Here is a 14,852-nt window from a genome sequence, read left to right on the forward strand (position 1 = left end):
ATGGTCATAGATTATACACTTAATGTTATAGTCGATGTCGAATTCTAGCCTATAAGAACTCGCAGACACAGCCCACTGAGCTTCTCGCCGGATCTTCTCAGTGGGTCGCGTTTCCGATCCGGTGGTAGATTCTGCGAAGCACGACTCTTGCTAGGGTTCGTGTTAGCAACGTCATCAGGTTTGAGCCCCGTGAGCTCACCTACAAAAGTTAGGGTTACGCTGACATAGCCTCTCAAGGCTCTCAGCTTAGGTAGGAAAAAAAAAAAAAAAAAAAAAAGAGCCTATAAGGTAGGTACCCACATAAACTTCAATACCTATTACCGTAGAATGGGGTAAATAGGGACAAAATCGACCTTCAGATTGAATTTTAAAATAGTTCCAATTAAATAGTCATTGCTCAACCAAAGAAATAAGTTGAGTCTTGAACGTACCTAGGTGATAAAAACCGTTACATTATTTTAATTATTCATTTTAAAGAAATAATCGGTAAAATAATGGCCGTCCCAATTTACCCAGCGTCCGGGGTAAATTGACACGGTTGAGGGTTAAATTGGGATATTTGTAAGGGTTGTCAACTCGCAGTACTGCGATATATAGGTAGGTGCCATATAATAATTTATATGGACCGAAATGATGAATACAATCCATAATTTAAGCACAATACACAACATAGTGTAAATTAAGCTGGTTTCTATTCCGAAGCGATGTGACGTGAATGATAATCAACAATACAATGATCAAAAAAAGTATGTGCATGTTATATTTTAGAAAATTATTATTTAATTTCCTTAAAAATCACAACTCTGAAACAAAATCATAAAATAGAATAAAAAATAGAAAACAAAAGGACTGGAAATGCAATAATACAATTTTATTTAATCAACATTTTCAAAATAATCTTTGAGCAAGAGTAAGATATCAGGTGAATAAGATAAAAAAACAGCTTTATCTGATTACTGCCAATAATAACAAAAATAAAAGAAATTCTTTCTAAGCGAAATAACTAAACTCAATTAATTCACTCACTCATAATTGGATATCTCGGATTTTTAATTAATGTTACATTTAAAATCTGAGGCCTGTTTTTATTTGTGTGTGTTCGTTGTGAATGTTAACAAAATCATGATTCGATGCGTGAATAGATTCTGAAATAATAAAAGTTTTGATTCGTTTGAGTTCTTTTAACTTTTAATTTTTTTTATTGCTATAAAGAACATACGACCGGGCAAATATTACAAGGTAAATGTCGCGAAAAAAAAGTAATTATATATATACTTTTCTTTTACCTTTAATACTTACATAAACTAACTGATAAACACATTAACCTTCTTTACATCACGCAATTAAGTGATAGTATAGGCTAAAAAATCTATTATAAGATATCAGTGACAACCCTAACAAGCCATCCCTATTTTGTCTTTTGGCGTTCCAATTTTGTGTTTTCTCGTCCCTAATTTTTCCAGTCTCGTTCCAAATTACCCTACATACGTCCCAATTTTCCCCAAAAAGAAAGGAAAAAATATAAATTTTTTATTTTGTCGAAATATTGTATTTAAAATAAGAATATTGCAACTTACCGTTTGTTGTGGTATTTCCAGGTGTATTAAAAACTTATATAAACTGTGATCTTATTGAAAAAACAACGATAATATCACTTTTTTTAAAAGTTCTTTAAGCTGTTTTAAAACGCACTTTTCAACCTCTATTTTAAATTTAATTTGACTAATTTTTGGGACCAACTTAACTCATGTTTAGTACTTCCATAGTTAACTTGGTTTTTCTTCCATACATTGATAAATATTACCTTAAAGAAAATTAGGTAGATTCCGTGCTACAAGTACTTTGAGAATCTTCCGCAGGTTTGTCCCAATTTACCCCAGGATCCCAATTTACCCCATGTCATGGTACCTAAATGTGTCATACTCGGCATGTGCCAATAATGCGTAGGCATTAGGTTTCATACTTCAGTGGTAAGCATCTATTATATCTCTAATAAATTAGTGTATATTAGATAAGCATATTTTAGTAGTCTTTTAGTAGGTAGTGAGACACTTAAAGTGAGAGAAGTATCATGTTCTGTAGTGTTTAATGTAATATTTTATTGATATTTAAAAATCAATATTTTTTAAATGTTCTGTGGCCTGGTAACGATGCCCATAAACCAGTCATTTCTTTTTTTTAATTCAATTTTGATATGAAAAATTAGATGAAGTTGATTAATTTGAGACTTTAATCAATTGGGACGAAATAAAATTAAGCGAGATGAGATGGGATGAAATAAAGTCTCAGTAAAATAATGGTTTTCACTTTTCACTGAACATTTTAAAAGAACCCGATATACTATGTCCAGCGGTTTTATTTCAGTGTCGCAGATTTGTGCAGTTTCACAAATTCTAAACAGGTAATCTGGTTAACTATCTATCTTTCAACCCCCAGACGTCCATTGCTTCCGAGCCACGCCACATATACCGATTATGCGCTGCCTGCATTCAATGGATCGTCGTGAACCTTAGTAGGACGTCAATAAACCACCGTTATTTAACACTGAATTCTGAAGAAATATTAAATGTAACAAAATTATACAATTCACACATTTTTGCAAAGGTTGAAATCATGTTTGTTGTACGAAAAATGAAATATTTTAAGGAAGGTAGTGAAATTGATGTGAATATGAATTGAAATTTAATAAAAAAGATATTTAACTATTTAATGTAAGATGAGACAATACTGAAAATACATGTCTACGTAAAAGGAAATTACCTATCAGGCAAGTTGTGGAAATTTAATAAAAGTTTAATGGTCTTTTTGGAAAAATACAACATATTTTGTTTCATTTTACCTGTACAATTTTCTAAACATACTATAGTCAATATTAAAAAACTACAGCGAACCGAAATTCTTAACACTTTTATCAGATTAAAGCAAATGGTTAAAGTAGACATGAGATAGGCCATTAAAAATCGAAATTTATTCTATTATTATTAGTGAACGTTGTATTAAGAAGATTGAAGATTGAATTAGGTTGCGAATTGTACCAAAACGACTCTGCCACGTATTATGTATTAGGCGTGATACGAAGTTTAATTTATGACTTTACAACTTTATTTTATCATTAGTACGGCTTCATTTCCAAAGTAATTACAGACACCACTTTCAAGTTTCAAACAAACTGCTGGTGATAGGGCGGATTCTATGTCACAACCGTTTATTCCTACCACGAAACTTCATGCGTTCTAGTTTGAGGGGTGAGACTGTCGTTAAATAGCTTTCCTTTTAATTATCTTAGGATTTTTGTGTATGCTATCCACAAGGACTAAGGCCAATAATTGTTGCAAAAACTATACTTACTATTAACGTGTTCCATACCATAAAAAAATTATGAGGATAATACGAGCATCAACTACTTCATTGTTTCTTTCACTCACGTGACATTTGTTTTGAATGGTCTGTCAACTAAGTTTGACAGCCGCAACTGAATTAAAACGAATTTGAAATTTAAAATTTCATAATACGTTACATGCATTCAGTGGTTTGAATTATCTAAACAAATGTAAACAATTATAGTGAACGAAGAAAATTGCTCAAAATAAACACTCAACTATTAAACATGGCTACCAGATCTGGAAAGCGTAAGTAATTTACAAATTTATTCTAATAACGTTCGTAATACGTGAACATATTAGTAAAAATTGGTTCTTCTTACTGTTTCCAGGCATACGAAGTATGTCCAACGACTCTACAGTGAAAGATGATTTTGATATTACCGTAAGAAGCGAAAGAAAAGTACGGAATAAACTTTTAAATGGAAACGCGGATGGTTCGTGCATTAATGTAATAAAATGTAAAAAACGTAGTAATTACGTACGTTATCCGACTGACGATGAACAACATTCAGCTGACAACGATCTTGATGGTATTGAAACTAAACAGTCTCGTTCCACTCGTAAAAACACCCTAAAAGACCGCAACACCATCTCAGTAAGCAATGAAAATACAGAGAGTTTTGATGCAAAAAAACTTGTTAGAACTACTCGCAGAACTAAAAAGGCCTCTGAGAGTTCCATAGAAAATGTTCCAGTAACAGAAAACATGTACAAGCGAGAAGAACACAAAACTAAAAACAAGAAATGTAACAAGAAACACAGTTTGAACTATGATAAAACTGTTGATGTGGTTCCTAAAAAAACTAAGTCTCGTAAAAAGAAAGGAAAGAAATCTACTTCTATTGTGGAGTCTGTCGAGAATGAGAATTTTAATAAAGGAAACTTATCAACTGATTCATTCCATAGTGCTTCAGAAAGCCCCACAAAAACATTAACATTAAATACTAACAAAAGTATTAAAGAAGCTATTAATTTGGAAACTAATTTTAAATCACAAAATGAACCCAAAAGTGAAACAATATTAAAAGATAATGAATCTAAGCCAATTGTCAATGAAAATATTAAAAAAAATACACACAAAAAAAAATCTAGCATAAAAGAGAAAATAACCGACACAACTTTTGACTATTGTGAAATTAAATTGTCTCCTTTAAAACAAAACACATCCATTCAAAGCACTACAGAGTCTTCTATATTTGAAAAACACAGGAACCAGTCAATAATTAATACTACATATGATAAAAATGACAGCACGGATAATGTTAATGTTACTTACGAAAAAGCTAATACCTCTATTAAAGACAGTAGGCCAATAATGACCCTGTCAGACGAGATTCAAAACTTGCAAAAATCCAATAACAGTCAAATACTCAATACAAGAGCAACAAATAGAAAATCAGAATTTTTAAATAATACATTTGACGAAGAAAGTTCGATTGACATTGCAAAAAGGAAGTCATCATTAAAAAATTCGACATTTGATAAAAGTTGTATGGGACATGAGACTTCAGATATAACTTTTGAAGTTCTTGATCACAACCTTTGTGAGTCTTCGAAAAGAAAATCTTCTGTGATAAAGAAATATAACAAACTAAGTGAAATTCACACCACAGCAAAAATTAATAATGAATTGACAAATGAAAACTTAGCCCAGCCTAACATTAAACCTGATGAGAAACTCAACACAACCTTTGATAAAACTACAAAAACATCGTTATTAAGTACTGACTCCGAGAATGATGTATCTCGCATCAGCATTACTAGTGATGATTCCAGCATTACTCCACTTCATGAATCCAATATTATTAAGGATTCTACCTTAGTTCTAATAGAAAGTAGTATGGATGAGAGCCTTAATATAGCTAAAGATACTTTGGTCTCACAGGAATCTGTAACTCCTCTGAAACGTGAAGGAACTTTTACTAAAGATGGGCCAGAATTAGATTCTGAAAGCAAGAAGGCAGCATCGGTGACACCTAAACATACTCCCGTCAAACGCATGTCTCTTCCATCACCTGGATCAACACCATTTCCAAATAAGAGCTCACAAAAAGACAGATTATTAAATATCACTCGATCTATTGAGAAGAGTAGGCGGTCTTCTTTAGTTGAAGTTGTCCCGAGAACGACGAAAGTAATGTTTTGTAGTCCAGTTGATAACCCAACTATTTTCAGTCAGCAGAGAAAAAAGGTTATTAAGTCAAACTTGAAGGGATCAAACAAGAGTTTTGTTGTTGAAGAGAACGGTGAGTGAAAATGTTTGCACAATATATTACTTCGCTGATTTCTGTATACGTCATCTCGAATCATAAATACGTCACAACGCCATAAATGCAAAATTATTTTATTTCCCAGAGCTGAAATCACGATCTACCGCCCGCAAGCGTTCGTACACTCAGAGCGACGCTGAAGATGCGAGAGCCAAACGCAAACGCGTCACGGAAACAGCGGCGGAGCCAGCTCGAAAGAGGACCTTCAGTGCTTCTGGTGAGCCCGACCTTTGTTCTGGTATTTAAATACGGAACTTCTTACTCTTGAAAATTGGCGCGTAAATTGCAAATTTGGCCGAATGTTTCATTACGTGCGACGTCATTCGGGATATTGTAATTATTTTTTTCATTGCCCTTGTAGGCAGACGAGTTTACGGCCCACCTGATGGTGAGTGATTACCGTCGCCCATGGACTCCAGCAATGCCAGGGGCAGAGCCAAGCCGCTCTGCCTACCGAAAATATTTAATTATATTTATGTTAAATTATACATGTTATCATTGTGATGATGATACATTTCACATCGACTTCGGCAGATTTGGCTGAGATGGACGGGCCTTTTTACCTTTGGGCCGTGGCTCCTAAATACCAGCTACTTTCATTTGACTCCATACAGAAGAAGAACATTTGATAATTCCATTCTCACAGATCGTTCCATTAAGTGGGTCGTATGCTTGTCTATCTATAAGGACAATAAAAAACAGAAAGAAATGTTTAACATATTCCAGTCTGTTCCGAGATTTCGTGTTCTTGAACGATATCTATATGTGCCTTGCTCGAGCGGTCATTGCTTAACTTCTGTACTCTCGGTGTTTTGTGACCTAAAGCCGTACCGTGTAAAGGACTAAACCCGAACGAAAGCAAACGAATTCCCATTAAAGACACGAGAAATTTCGTAAATATTTTTTTATTTTATTTTTATTGCTTAGATGGGTTGACGAGCTCACAGCCCACCTGGTGTGAAGCGGCTACTGGAGCCATAGACATCCACAACGCAAATGCGCCACCCACCTTGAGATATAAGTTCTAAGGTCTCACGTATAGTTACAACAGCTGCCCCACCCTTCAAACCGAAACGCATTACTGCTTCACGGCAGAAATAGGCAGGGCGGTGGTACCCACCCGCGCGGACTCACAAGAGGTCCTACCACCAGTAGTAGTATAGTAAATCTAGTAGAGGTCATACTCATCACATTGTTGTTGTTTTTTTTTCTAGCTAAACTATCAGAATTGTTCACACCCCAGAGAATGGTTACACCCTCGAAACCCAAGCCAAATTCTCAGTTCAACCGCACGAAACTGCCCAATTTTGCCGCTCTGCATCAGAAGCAGTTCGACAAGATGGAGTCGCTAGACGAGTGCCAGGAGAGGAAGGCGAAGCGAGCGAAACAGCTGCTAACCCCAACAGGGAGTGTAGGAGTTTCGGAAAAAATCAGTCCTAAAGGTAAGCGCCGAGATTTCAATAATATAAACAAGTTAATTGCTATGAAGGCACAGATACCACGTGAACATGCTGCCCAAATCAGAAACAAGCTTAGATTTTGTTGCAATCACCCAACCTAAATAAGTACAAACGAGAAAAGTTGAAATTACTAAAAAAGTATACTTTTTTTTATTTTTTTTATTGACCTTGTAGATACCTTAGAACTTATATCTCAAGATGAGTGGCGCATTTACGTTGTAGATGTCTATGGGCTCCAGTAACCACTTAACACCAGGTGGGCTGTGAGCTCGTCTACACATCTAAGCAATAAAAAAAAAAAAAAAAACATACCCATAATAGACTTACCTATATACTTTACAGCTTCCACCACAGAACAACAGAAAGAACAGCAAAAACAAAAAGTTTCCAGCAAAAAGAATCCGTATGATTTTCAAGTGAATCCAGAATCAAAACCGGGATACACTAGGTTCGGCTTCAAACTGAACATGGACGTTAATCCGTTCTGTGTACCGACCAAAAACATTAACCACACCAAGGCATCAAAGCTATCAAAGCCTAATGGATTAATCAGGCAGGCAACATTACCGTCCCTGACTGGAACCACTTCAACGAGGAAGGAAACAGCTAAACAGTTGGTCATGAGAGAGAAATCCTTCACCGATAAAAGAACAGGAAAGATTCAAGAGACTAGGACAGTTATTAAAGGAGTCAGGACAAATAGACGTTTCGATTTGCAAATGAAATTGAGGAATTTAAATTGAATTCTGTTTTGCTTATCTTAAATTGGTATTGTGTAAATAGTTTGAACTTACTCAATTATTAAACCCACCTAAGGCAGACTTTGTATTAAACTAACCAAGATACAACCACAGGTGACAATAGATTAGTTGTAGTAGGTAGTTTGAGGAATTTGAAGTCATTCATTATCCACTGATACATTACTGGTGGTAGGACCTCTTGTGAGTCCGCGCGGGTAGGTACCACCGCCCTGCTTATTTCTGCCGTGAAGCAGTAATGCGTTTCGGTTAGAAGGGTGGAGCAGCCGTTGTAACTATATTCGAGACCTTAGAACTTATGTCTCAAGGTGGGTTTCGCATTTACGTTATGGATGTCTATGGGCTCCAGTAACCACTTAACACCAGGTGGGCTGTGAGCTCGTCCACCCATCTAAGTAATAAAAAAAAAGAAAACCAGCCAGTTTGGTATGTAGGATCCTGATCAATGTGCTGTGTATTCTATCCCTGTGTAAACGCATAAGTACTTTTAACGAATCACCGTTTTTTTTTAATTTAAATTCGTTATCTACTGAAGGTCTGACGGATGTCAAATTGTACGAAGTGCAGGAAACTCGTCTGTTGATATGCTTTTTTTTAATTTCTATTACACTAACAATTTAGTTTACAAGCTGTCACAAAACGACACAAGCCGGTGTCATATTGTCTTAATTTGATTACTTTATTTATATAATATTAATGCTTAATATATGTAAAATATGGAGGGTAGAGGTAAGGAGAATCGACTGTGTTTATGAAGAGTGTCCGTCGAATTGTTTTAAATTAGTCATGCTATATCAGCATCACGTTAAATTTGAAAGGAAGCGCCAAATACTATTAGAGTAGGTTTGATAGATACGTTTTTATAAAAAGAAATATTAATAAATAAATAATAGTACCATTCACAGTTTACGAAATAAAATCACTCTAGGTGCACGTTTTCTTGTAATAATTCTATAAGGTTATATTTACTGCATTATTTTGTACAACGTAAGTTGATAAAAACTTCAATAATTAACTACTTTAATCAAAATGATATTTATTTTTTTAACTTGGCATACTTCAGTTCATCAACAATTGCTGCATTTATACCATACCTTTTGTCTACACCAGCCTTTCCCAAAGTGGGCGATAACGCCTCCTTGTGGGCGTTGCAGGCTTGGGGGGGGGAGGGGGGGGGGGCTAATAGACCCAGAAAATAATGGGGGCGTTGTGTAGGGGCTTGGAAGGCGATTTGTAATTTCATCTAGGAGGACTCTTAGACACCGACTGAGCTCTCGCTATAGTGGTTTTTGAGCAGGTAGAAAAAATGGGGGCGCTAAAAAAGAATTTATTCTCAAAGTGGGCAGTAGACAAAATAAGTTTGGGAACCACTGGTCTATACCAACGCGATTGTGAGGATTTTGAACTGTTATTCAGTTATAGTGTAGCTGGACACTTTCAACTTTCTACCATATAAGATGATTCTCCTCAATATGGTAGAGGTAATACGCACAATCTTGTATATGGGGCAAGTTAAAATAGTATCCACCTATAAACAGCAAGTTATTGTTGGAAGACTCACCGAAATAGCGCTAGTGTAGGAAGTGGAAATGATATGAATATAGCAGTTTTAAACAGAGTGTAGTGTGCTGGATTGAAGTGAAGTGTGCCAGTTCATGGCCCTGTTTTTAAAATCTTTCCACTTGCTACTATGGCGCCACCTTAATCTGCTGCCTTTCAGCCGATACTTTTTAATACACTGAGATGGTGATCCTTACTTCTTTTACCCTCCATAATCTCAAGTCAAAAAAAACAACACCGACATTGTTGACAAACATTTCGTCTTCTCGCATTAAAACTGTCTATTCTCAAAACTTACTAATTTCACAGGAGAGTGTTTTATATGTTTAACATGTGATATTTTTAATATTAATCATCTTTGCAACATTTATTTTTCATTTTTTACCAGTTACATTAACTGTCTTTTAAAGTAAGATAAAATTATGTAGATATTTTGTTAATAGTAGTCAAAACATAGGTAAACTAAAAAAAACTAAAACTAGATAATCCTCTTTGGACAGTATTTATGAGAAAAATACTGGTGATACCGAATGATTCCGCATATTAACTCAATTTCGAATATTTTTGGAAATTGTACACTTAATGCGAAAAGACGATTTATGAGTGCTGCCATATGAAAGATATATTTATTTGTCATTTGTCATTTATCAATGTCACTTGGCCGAGTAAAGATATCGAGTTGGGAGTAATTCGAATAATAATAATATTTTACACATTCCACCCCTTTTTTTGCCAGATAAATAACAAAACAAACACCAACAATTTTCAGTTTCCGTTCTATATTTCATAGTAATAAGGTTTAAAATTTAATGCATATATATGGCCGAGTGAAATTATGACAAAAAGTATTAATTAATCGTGACAGTTTGTTATACGAGTATTGAATAATTTTGATATTAGATTTACCTACTGAATAATTTTATTCTAGCACTCGATGGCTCGTGCCATCTCGTATCATTATCATGACAATGTACTGTTTTCTATTAATAAAAATAATAATATATCATACTGATTAGTTTTGTTTGTTTTGTGTTCTACTTCGACACGGGGATTGGTATTAAGGAGGTGGGGAAAAGCGTCCATCTATCAAAAAGATTGAGGAAGTCCGTAAATCACATATTTTCCAAATACATCTTCAAATCGCTTCGTGACGCTACGGTTTATTTAACATTCATTGCGTTGTAGATTGAGATGAGATGACACCTGGTGTTAAGTGGTTACTGGAGCCCATAGACATCTACGACGTAAATGCGCCACCCACCTGAGATATAAGTTCTAAGGTTTCAAGTATAGTTTCCTCATGGACTACCTCCGTCTGGGGAAAGGCGGAGGGGCGTGCAGGACTCCTACCGGCTAAAACCACCCCGGTGTCCACCCACACGTGCGCGCAGGGTCGCGGGAATCCAAATTCTTCCGCAGCCCCACACCAGTGCTGGCCTGGTCCAGGCCTCGTCTCCTGCACAGGGTGGTGAGGCGTTCACCTACTCCGTGCATCGCCTCAGAGGCACGCGCCGACACCCGCACGCGCCTCCGTCTCAAGTCCACCGAATAGGGGGCGAAGGCTTTCCCAAGTCCCTCGCCCCTGGACCCATTCATGGGGGGCGGAAAAGGGTGTTGTCCGCCCTTCTCCTGCGCCCGGTGCGCCTTCTGCGGCCGGGGAAGGGAGTCGAGATCTCCCTATCCCGTTCCGCAGTTTCCTTCTGCGACATCACGTCCTCGCAGAAGGACACCACGGCGTCCCACGACTCTGCGCTGCCGACCATCCTCCGCACTACGGCCGGCAGCGACAGATCGTTTCCTACTTTCACAAGAGGTCCTACCACAAGTAATTACGCAATTTACAATTTTTGCGGGTTTGATTTTTATTACACGATGTTATATTCCTTCACCGTGGTAAGTCAATCGTGAACATTTGTTAAGTACCTACGTATTTCATTAGAAAAATTGGTACCCATCTGCGGGATTCGAACACCGTTGCATCGCTAAATACGAATGCACCGGACTTCTTATCCTTTAAGCCACGACGACTTCAAAGGTTAGTTTTGTGGTAGGCAGGTGAATATCTAATAACTTTATCACGAGTGCTTTTAATTTGAATTTAGCTGCAAATATGGGTGAACGGGCTTACGACCGCGACCGGAGCTCATAAACTGATGTCTATGGGCTCAACGTACTACATAATACACTTACTGCATAAAATTATTTATCGAAACAATACAATTGAGACTTCGACCTCATGTCTCAAGCTGAGCGTCGGTATTCACGTTGTGTTCAGTTCACCAAGTTTACCGAGAGGGTTTCATAATTTATCCATAAATAAAATTAAGAAAACGAAAATCGGTGGAAACACAGACGCAGTGCCTTTGTTTATGTAGGTATATTAGTTTCTGATAATAAATACATAAAATGCCACTTATCAATGTTAGTAACAATCGTCGGCTACCAGCTCACAATCGCGCAGTGAGAACGCTCACCGCGTAAATTCATGACTTACACTAATAAGTATTATCTAGTACTGATAGAAAAACAATAAACACGGCTTTCCATTTAACAATGAATTGGGCGCGAATGTTAACTTTGTGAATCAGTGGACATTAGTTTCGTAGGTAACATTTAGGTAATCTTAAAAGTTTGTGAGATAAGCCGTCGATAGTAGTCGTCGTGGCCTAACGGATAAGACGTCCGGTGCATTCGTGTTGAAGCGATGCACCGGTGTTCGAATCCCGCAGGAGGGTACCAATTTTTCTAATGAAATACGTACTCAACGAATGTTCACGATTGACTTCCACGGTGAAGGAATAACATCGTATAATAAAAAGGAAACCCGCAAAATTATCATTTGCGTAATTACTGGTGGTAGGACCTCTTGTGAGTCCGCGCGGGTGGGTACCACCGCCCTGCCTATTTCTGCCGTGAAACAGTAATGCGTTTCGGTTTGAAGGGCGGGGCAGCCGTTGTAGCTATACTTGAGACCTTAGAACTTGTATCTCAAGGTGGGTGGCGCATTTACGTTGTGGATGTCTATGGGCTCCAGTAACCACTTAACACGAGGTGGGCTGTGAGCTCGTCCACCCATCTAAGCAATAAAAAAAAAAGGTAAAGCGAGAATTTATGTTTCAGTCTCGAATTTTTTAAAATTTAATGTTTGATATTTTAATTAATGTTGTGCAACTATTAATTGTGGGTGACGGCATTAATTTTTCGACTTCTCTGTACTCTGGTATCCTCTTATAATCAAGTGATCTGTGAATTCATCTGCCAAAATAGGAAAGTAACGCGCGCACACTTCGTTGTTAAACCTTTTTGTCTTTTCTTACAAACCGTACTTGAAACTTTTATCATTCATAAAACATTGAATTGCGTTGTGCTACATATTTGCAAAAATAAAAAGTGTATAAGGAAATATCAGACTAGATAGTAAAACAAATTTACCTCTTTAGTATAATACTTTATTTTCAATTTTTTTAAATATGCCATCATTAAGCAAATATTTGGTCAACAAATATTCGAGAACTACTTCGCATTTTGTAATTGGACACGAATCATAAAATGTTATACGGCTTCTACTTTTAACAAAAAATGAAGAGACACAATAATAGTTACTTTTTTTTTCCACAGGAGAAAATCGCCGGATCCCCACCCGCACGGCAGGTGGGGTATGTGGGAGTCGAACCTCACTAAAAACTCCTGCCGCTCACAGCCGGCGCCCTACCCCGGACCGGGTGGGAACCCAGTCGGAGCTATTGAGACGGCGGGACAGGGTTTACGCAGTGCACATTACATCCATCCCGCCGTCCCCCAGACGCCGGACCGGCGGCCGCCAGCAACACGACCGCCGGTTCCCTTGGTTGACGGGCCAAGAGCCCGATTGATAGCGCCGCGCTACACCTTCCCCCGGAGCGGTCGGGGGAACGCTACCTACCACGCCGCCCCACGCCTAGGTTGCTCCCCGCACAAAGCGGGTGGAGTCCGAAGCCCTTAGGGGGCCGGGTTACGGACGGGACCCCGGTCCCGACCCCCTGCTCGGCGGCGGCGGGTTTCTGCATAGTGAGGAGAGCTTTGCCTCACTCGCCCCGCCGCCTCCTTCTGCGAGATGGTGCACTAGCAGAAGTCGAGCATCGCCTTCCAAGACTCGTCGCCGCCAAGCATCGACGCCACGACGCCAGGCAGCGACAAGTCTGGTCCTATCTTTGCGACAAGGACGGCGCTGCACCTCCCATGCGGGGCAGACAGCGAGCGTATGCTCCGCCGTGTCCAGGTCGTGTCCACAATGGTGGCACCTCGTCGTCGGCTCAGCTCTTATCCGGTGCAGGTACTTTCCGAAGCATCCGTGCCCAGTCAGCACCTGCACCAGACGGAAGGTGAGGCGTCCTCGGCCACGATTCACCCAGTCATAAAAGACTGGGTAAACCGCCTCGACGGTCCGTAGACCCCACGTGGGGTTGGCCAACCGCCTCGACCACGATTCGAGCACGGACCGCCGAGAATGGGCCAATAATACTTACTTAATAATACTTAGGTACTTACTGGCGGTAGGACTTCTTGTGAGTCCCCGCGGGTAGGTACCACCACCCTACCTATTTCTGCCGTGAAGCAGCAATGCGTTTCGGTTGGAAGGGTAGAGCAGCCGCTGTAACTGTTCTTGACCTTAGAAATTATATCTCAAGGTGGGTGGCGCATTTTCGTCGTAGATGTCTATGGGCACCGGTAACCACTTAACACCAGGTGGGCTGTGAGCTCGTCCACCCATCTAAGCAATAAAAAAAATTAAAAAAAGAAAAGAAAAATTTTTGTGAAAATTGGCGCCATTTTGTACAGAATTTGCAGTAAACATCTCATTCTGAATTTCCAAACGGTATATATTCTAGTTCACAAACACAACTTCATAATAATTTGTAATTAATTCGCTGAATTTCATGTCAATGTTATTATCTATTCTTTCGCGTCTTATATTTTTACACAAAAACAAGATAATAGATAAGCAGGTTAGGCTTTATTTGATTGCGATTGTAAAAAAACGTATTACATTTAGAGAGACGCTATGAATTTTGTAAACGTTAGCTATGAATGCTGCACTATTTCGTTTACATTCTTTCTTTCTACTGATGAATAATTAAAAAAAAGCCTATACTAATAGTATTAATTATAATTATAATAATTATATTATTACAAAACTGTATCATCAAAGGAAGAATAGGTCAGCACTGACACCGTCTTCAAAAAAAACCTGTTTCACTAAAATTAAAACAAATCCGTATACATACAACTTGTTTACCCTAACGTGCCATTCTCGATGTTGCTTCACTATAAATAGATCGATAACACTAGCTGGAGTTTTGAAACTTTTTATTTAGTTATGTATATCTTTACCGATCCTTAGATCCACACATTCAGTCATTTCCGCAAATCACTTACTTTCAT

The 14,852-nt window shown here is 38.1% G+C and overlaps 1 protein-coding gene across 1 annotated transcript; it reads left to right on the forward strand.

Moving 5' to 3' along the window:
• Positions 1–1,882: 1,882 nt before the first annotated feature.
• Positions 1,883–10,439, forward strand: Mink (Mitotic spindle and nuclear protein). The gene is made up of 6 exons (XM_089738651.1): positions 1,883–1,970; positions 2,437–3,629; positions 3,713–5,629; positions 5,739–5,870; positions 6,868–7,095; positions 7,456–10,439. The coding sequence occupies exons 2-6, from the start codon at positions 3,608–3,610 to the stop codon at positions 7,854–7,856; spliced, it is 2,700 nt and encodes an 899-aa protein (XP_089594777.1). The 5' UTR covers positions 1,883–1,970; positions 2,437–3,607; the 3' UTR covers positions 7,857–10,439.
• Positions 10,440–14,852: the final 4,413 nt, after the last annotated feature.

Source organism: Bombyx mandarina, chromosome 25 (genome assembly GCF_030267445.1).
Source record: "Bombyx mandarina strain Sakado chromosome 25, ASM3026744v2".
Lineage (NCBI taxonomy): Eukaryota > Metazoa > Arthropoda > Insecta > Lepidoptera > Bombycidae > Bombyx > Bombyx mandarina.

Coding starts and splice junctions, on each gene's coding strand:
- Mink (XM_089738651.1), top strand. CDS start 3,608: ATGGCTACCAGATCTGGAAAGC. Junction 5,630..5,738: donor TTTTGTTGTTGAAGAGAACG/GTGAGTGAAAAT, acceptor TTTATTTCCCAG/AGCTGAAATCACGATCTACC. Junction 5,871..6,867: donor GAGGACCTTCAGTGCTTCTG/GTGAGCCCGACC, acceptor TTTTTTTTCTAG/CTAAACTATCAGAATTGTTC.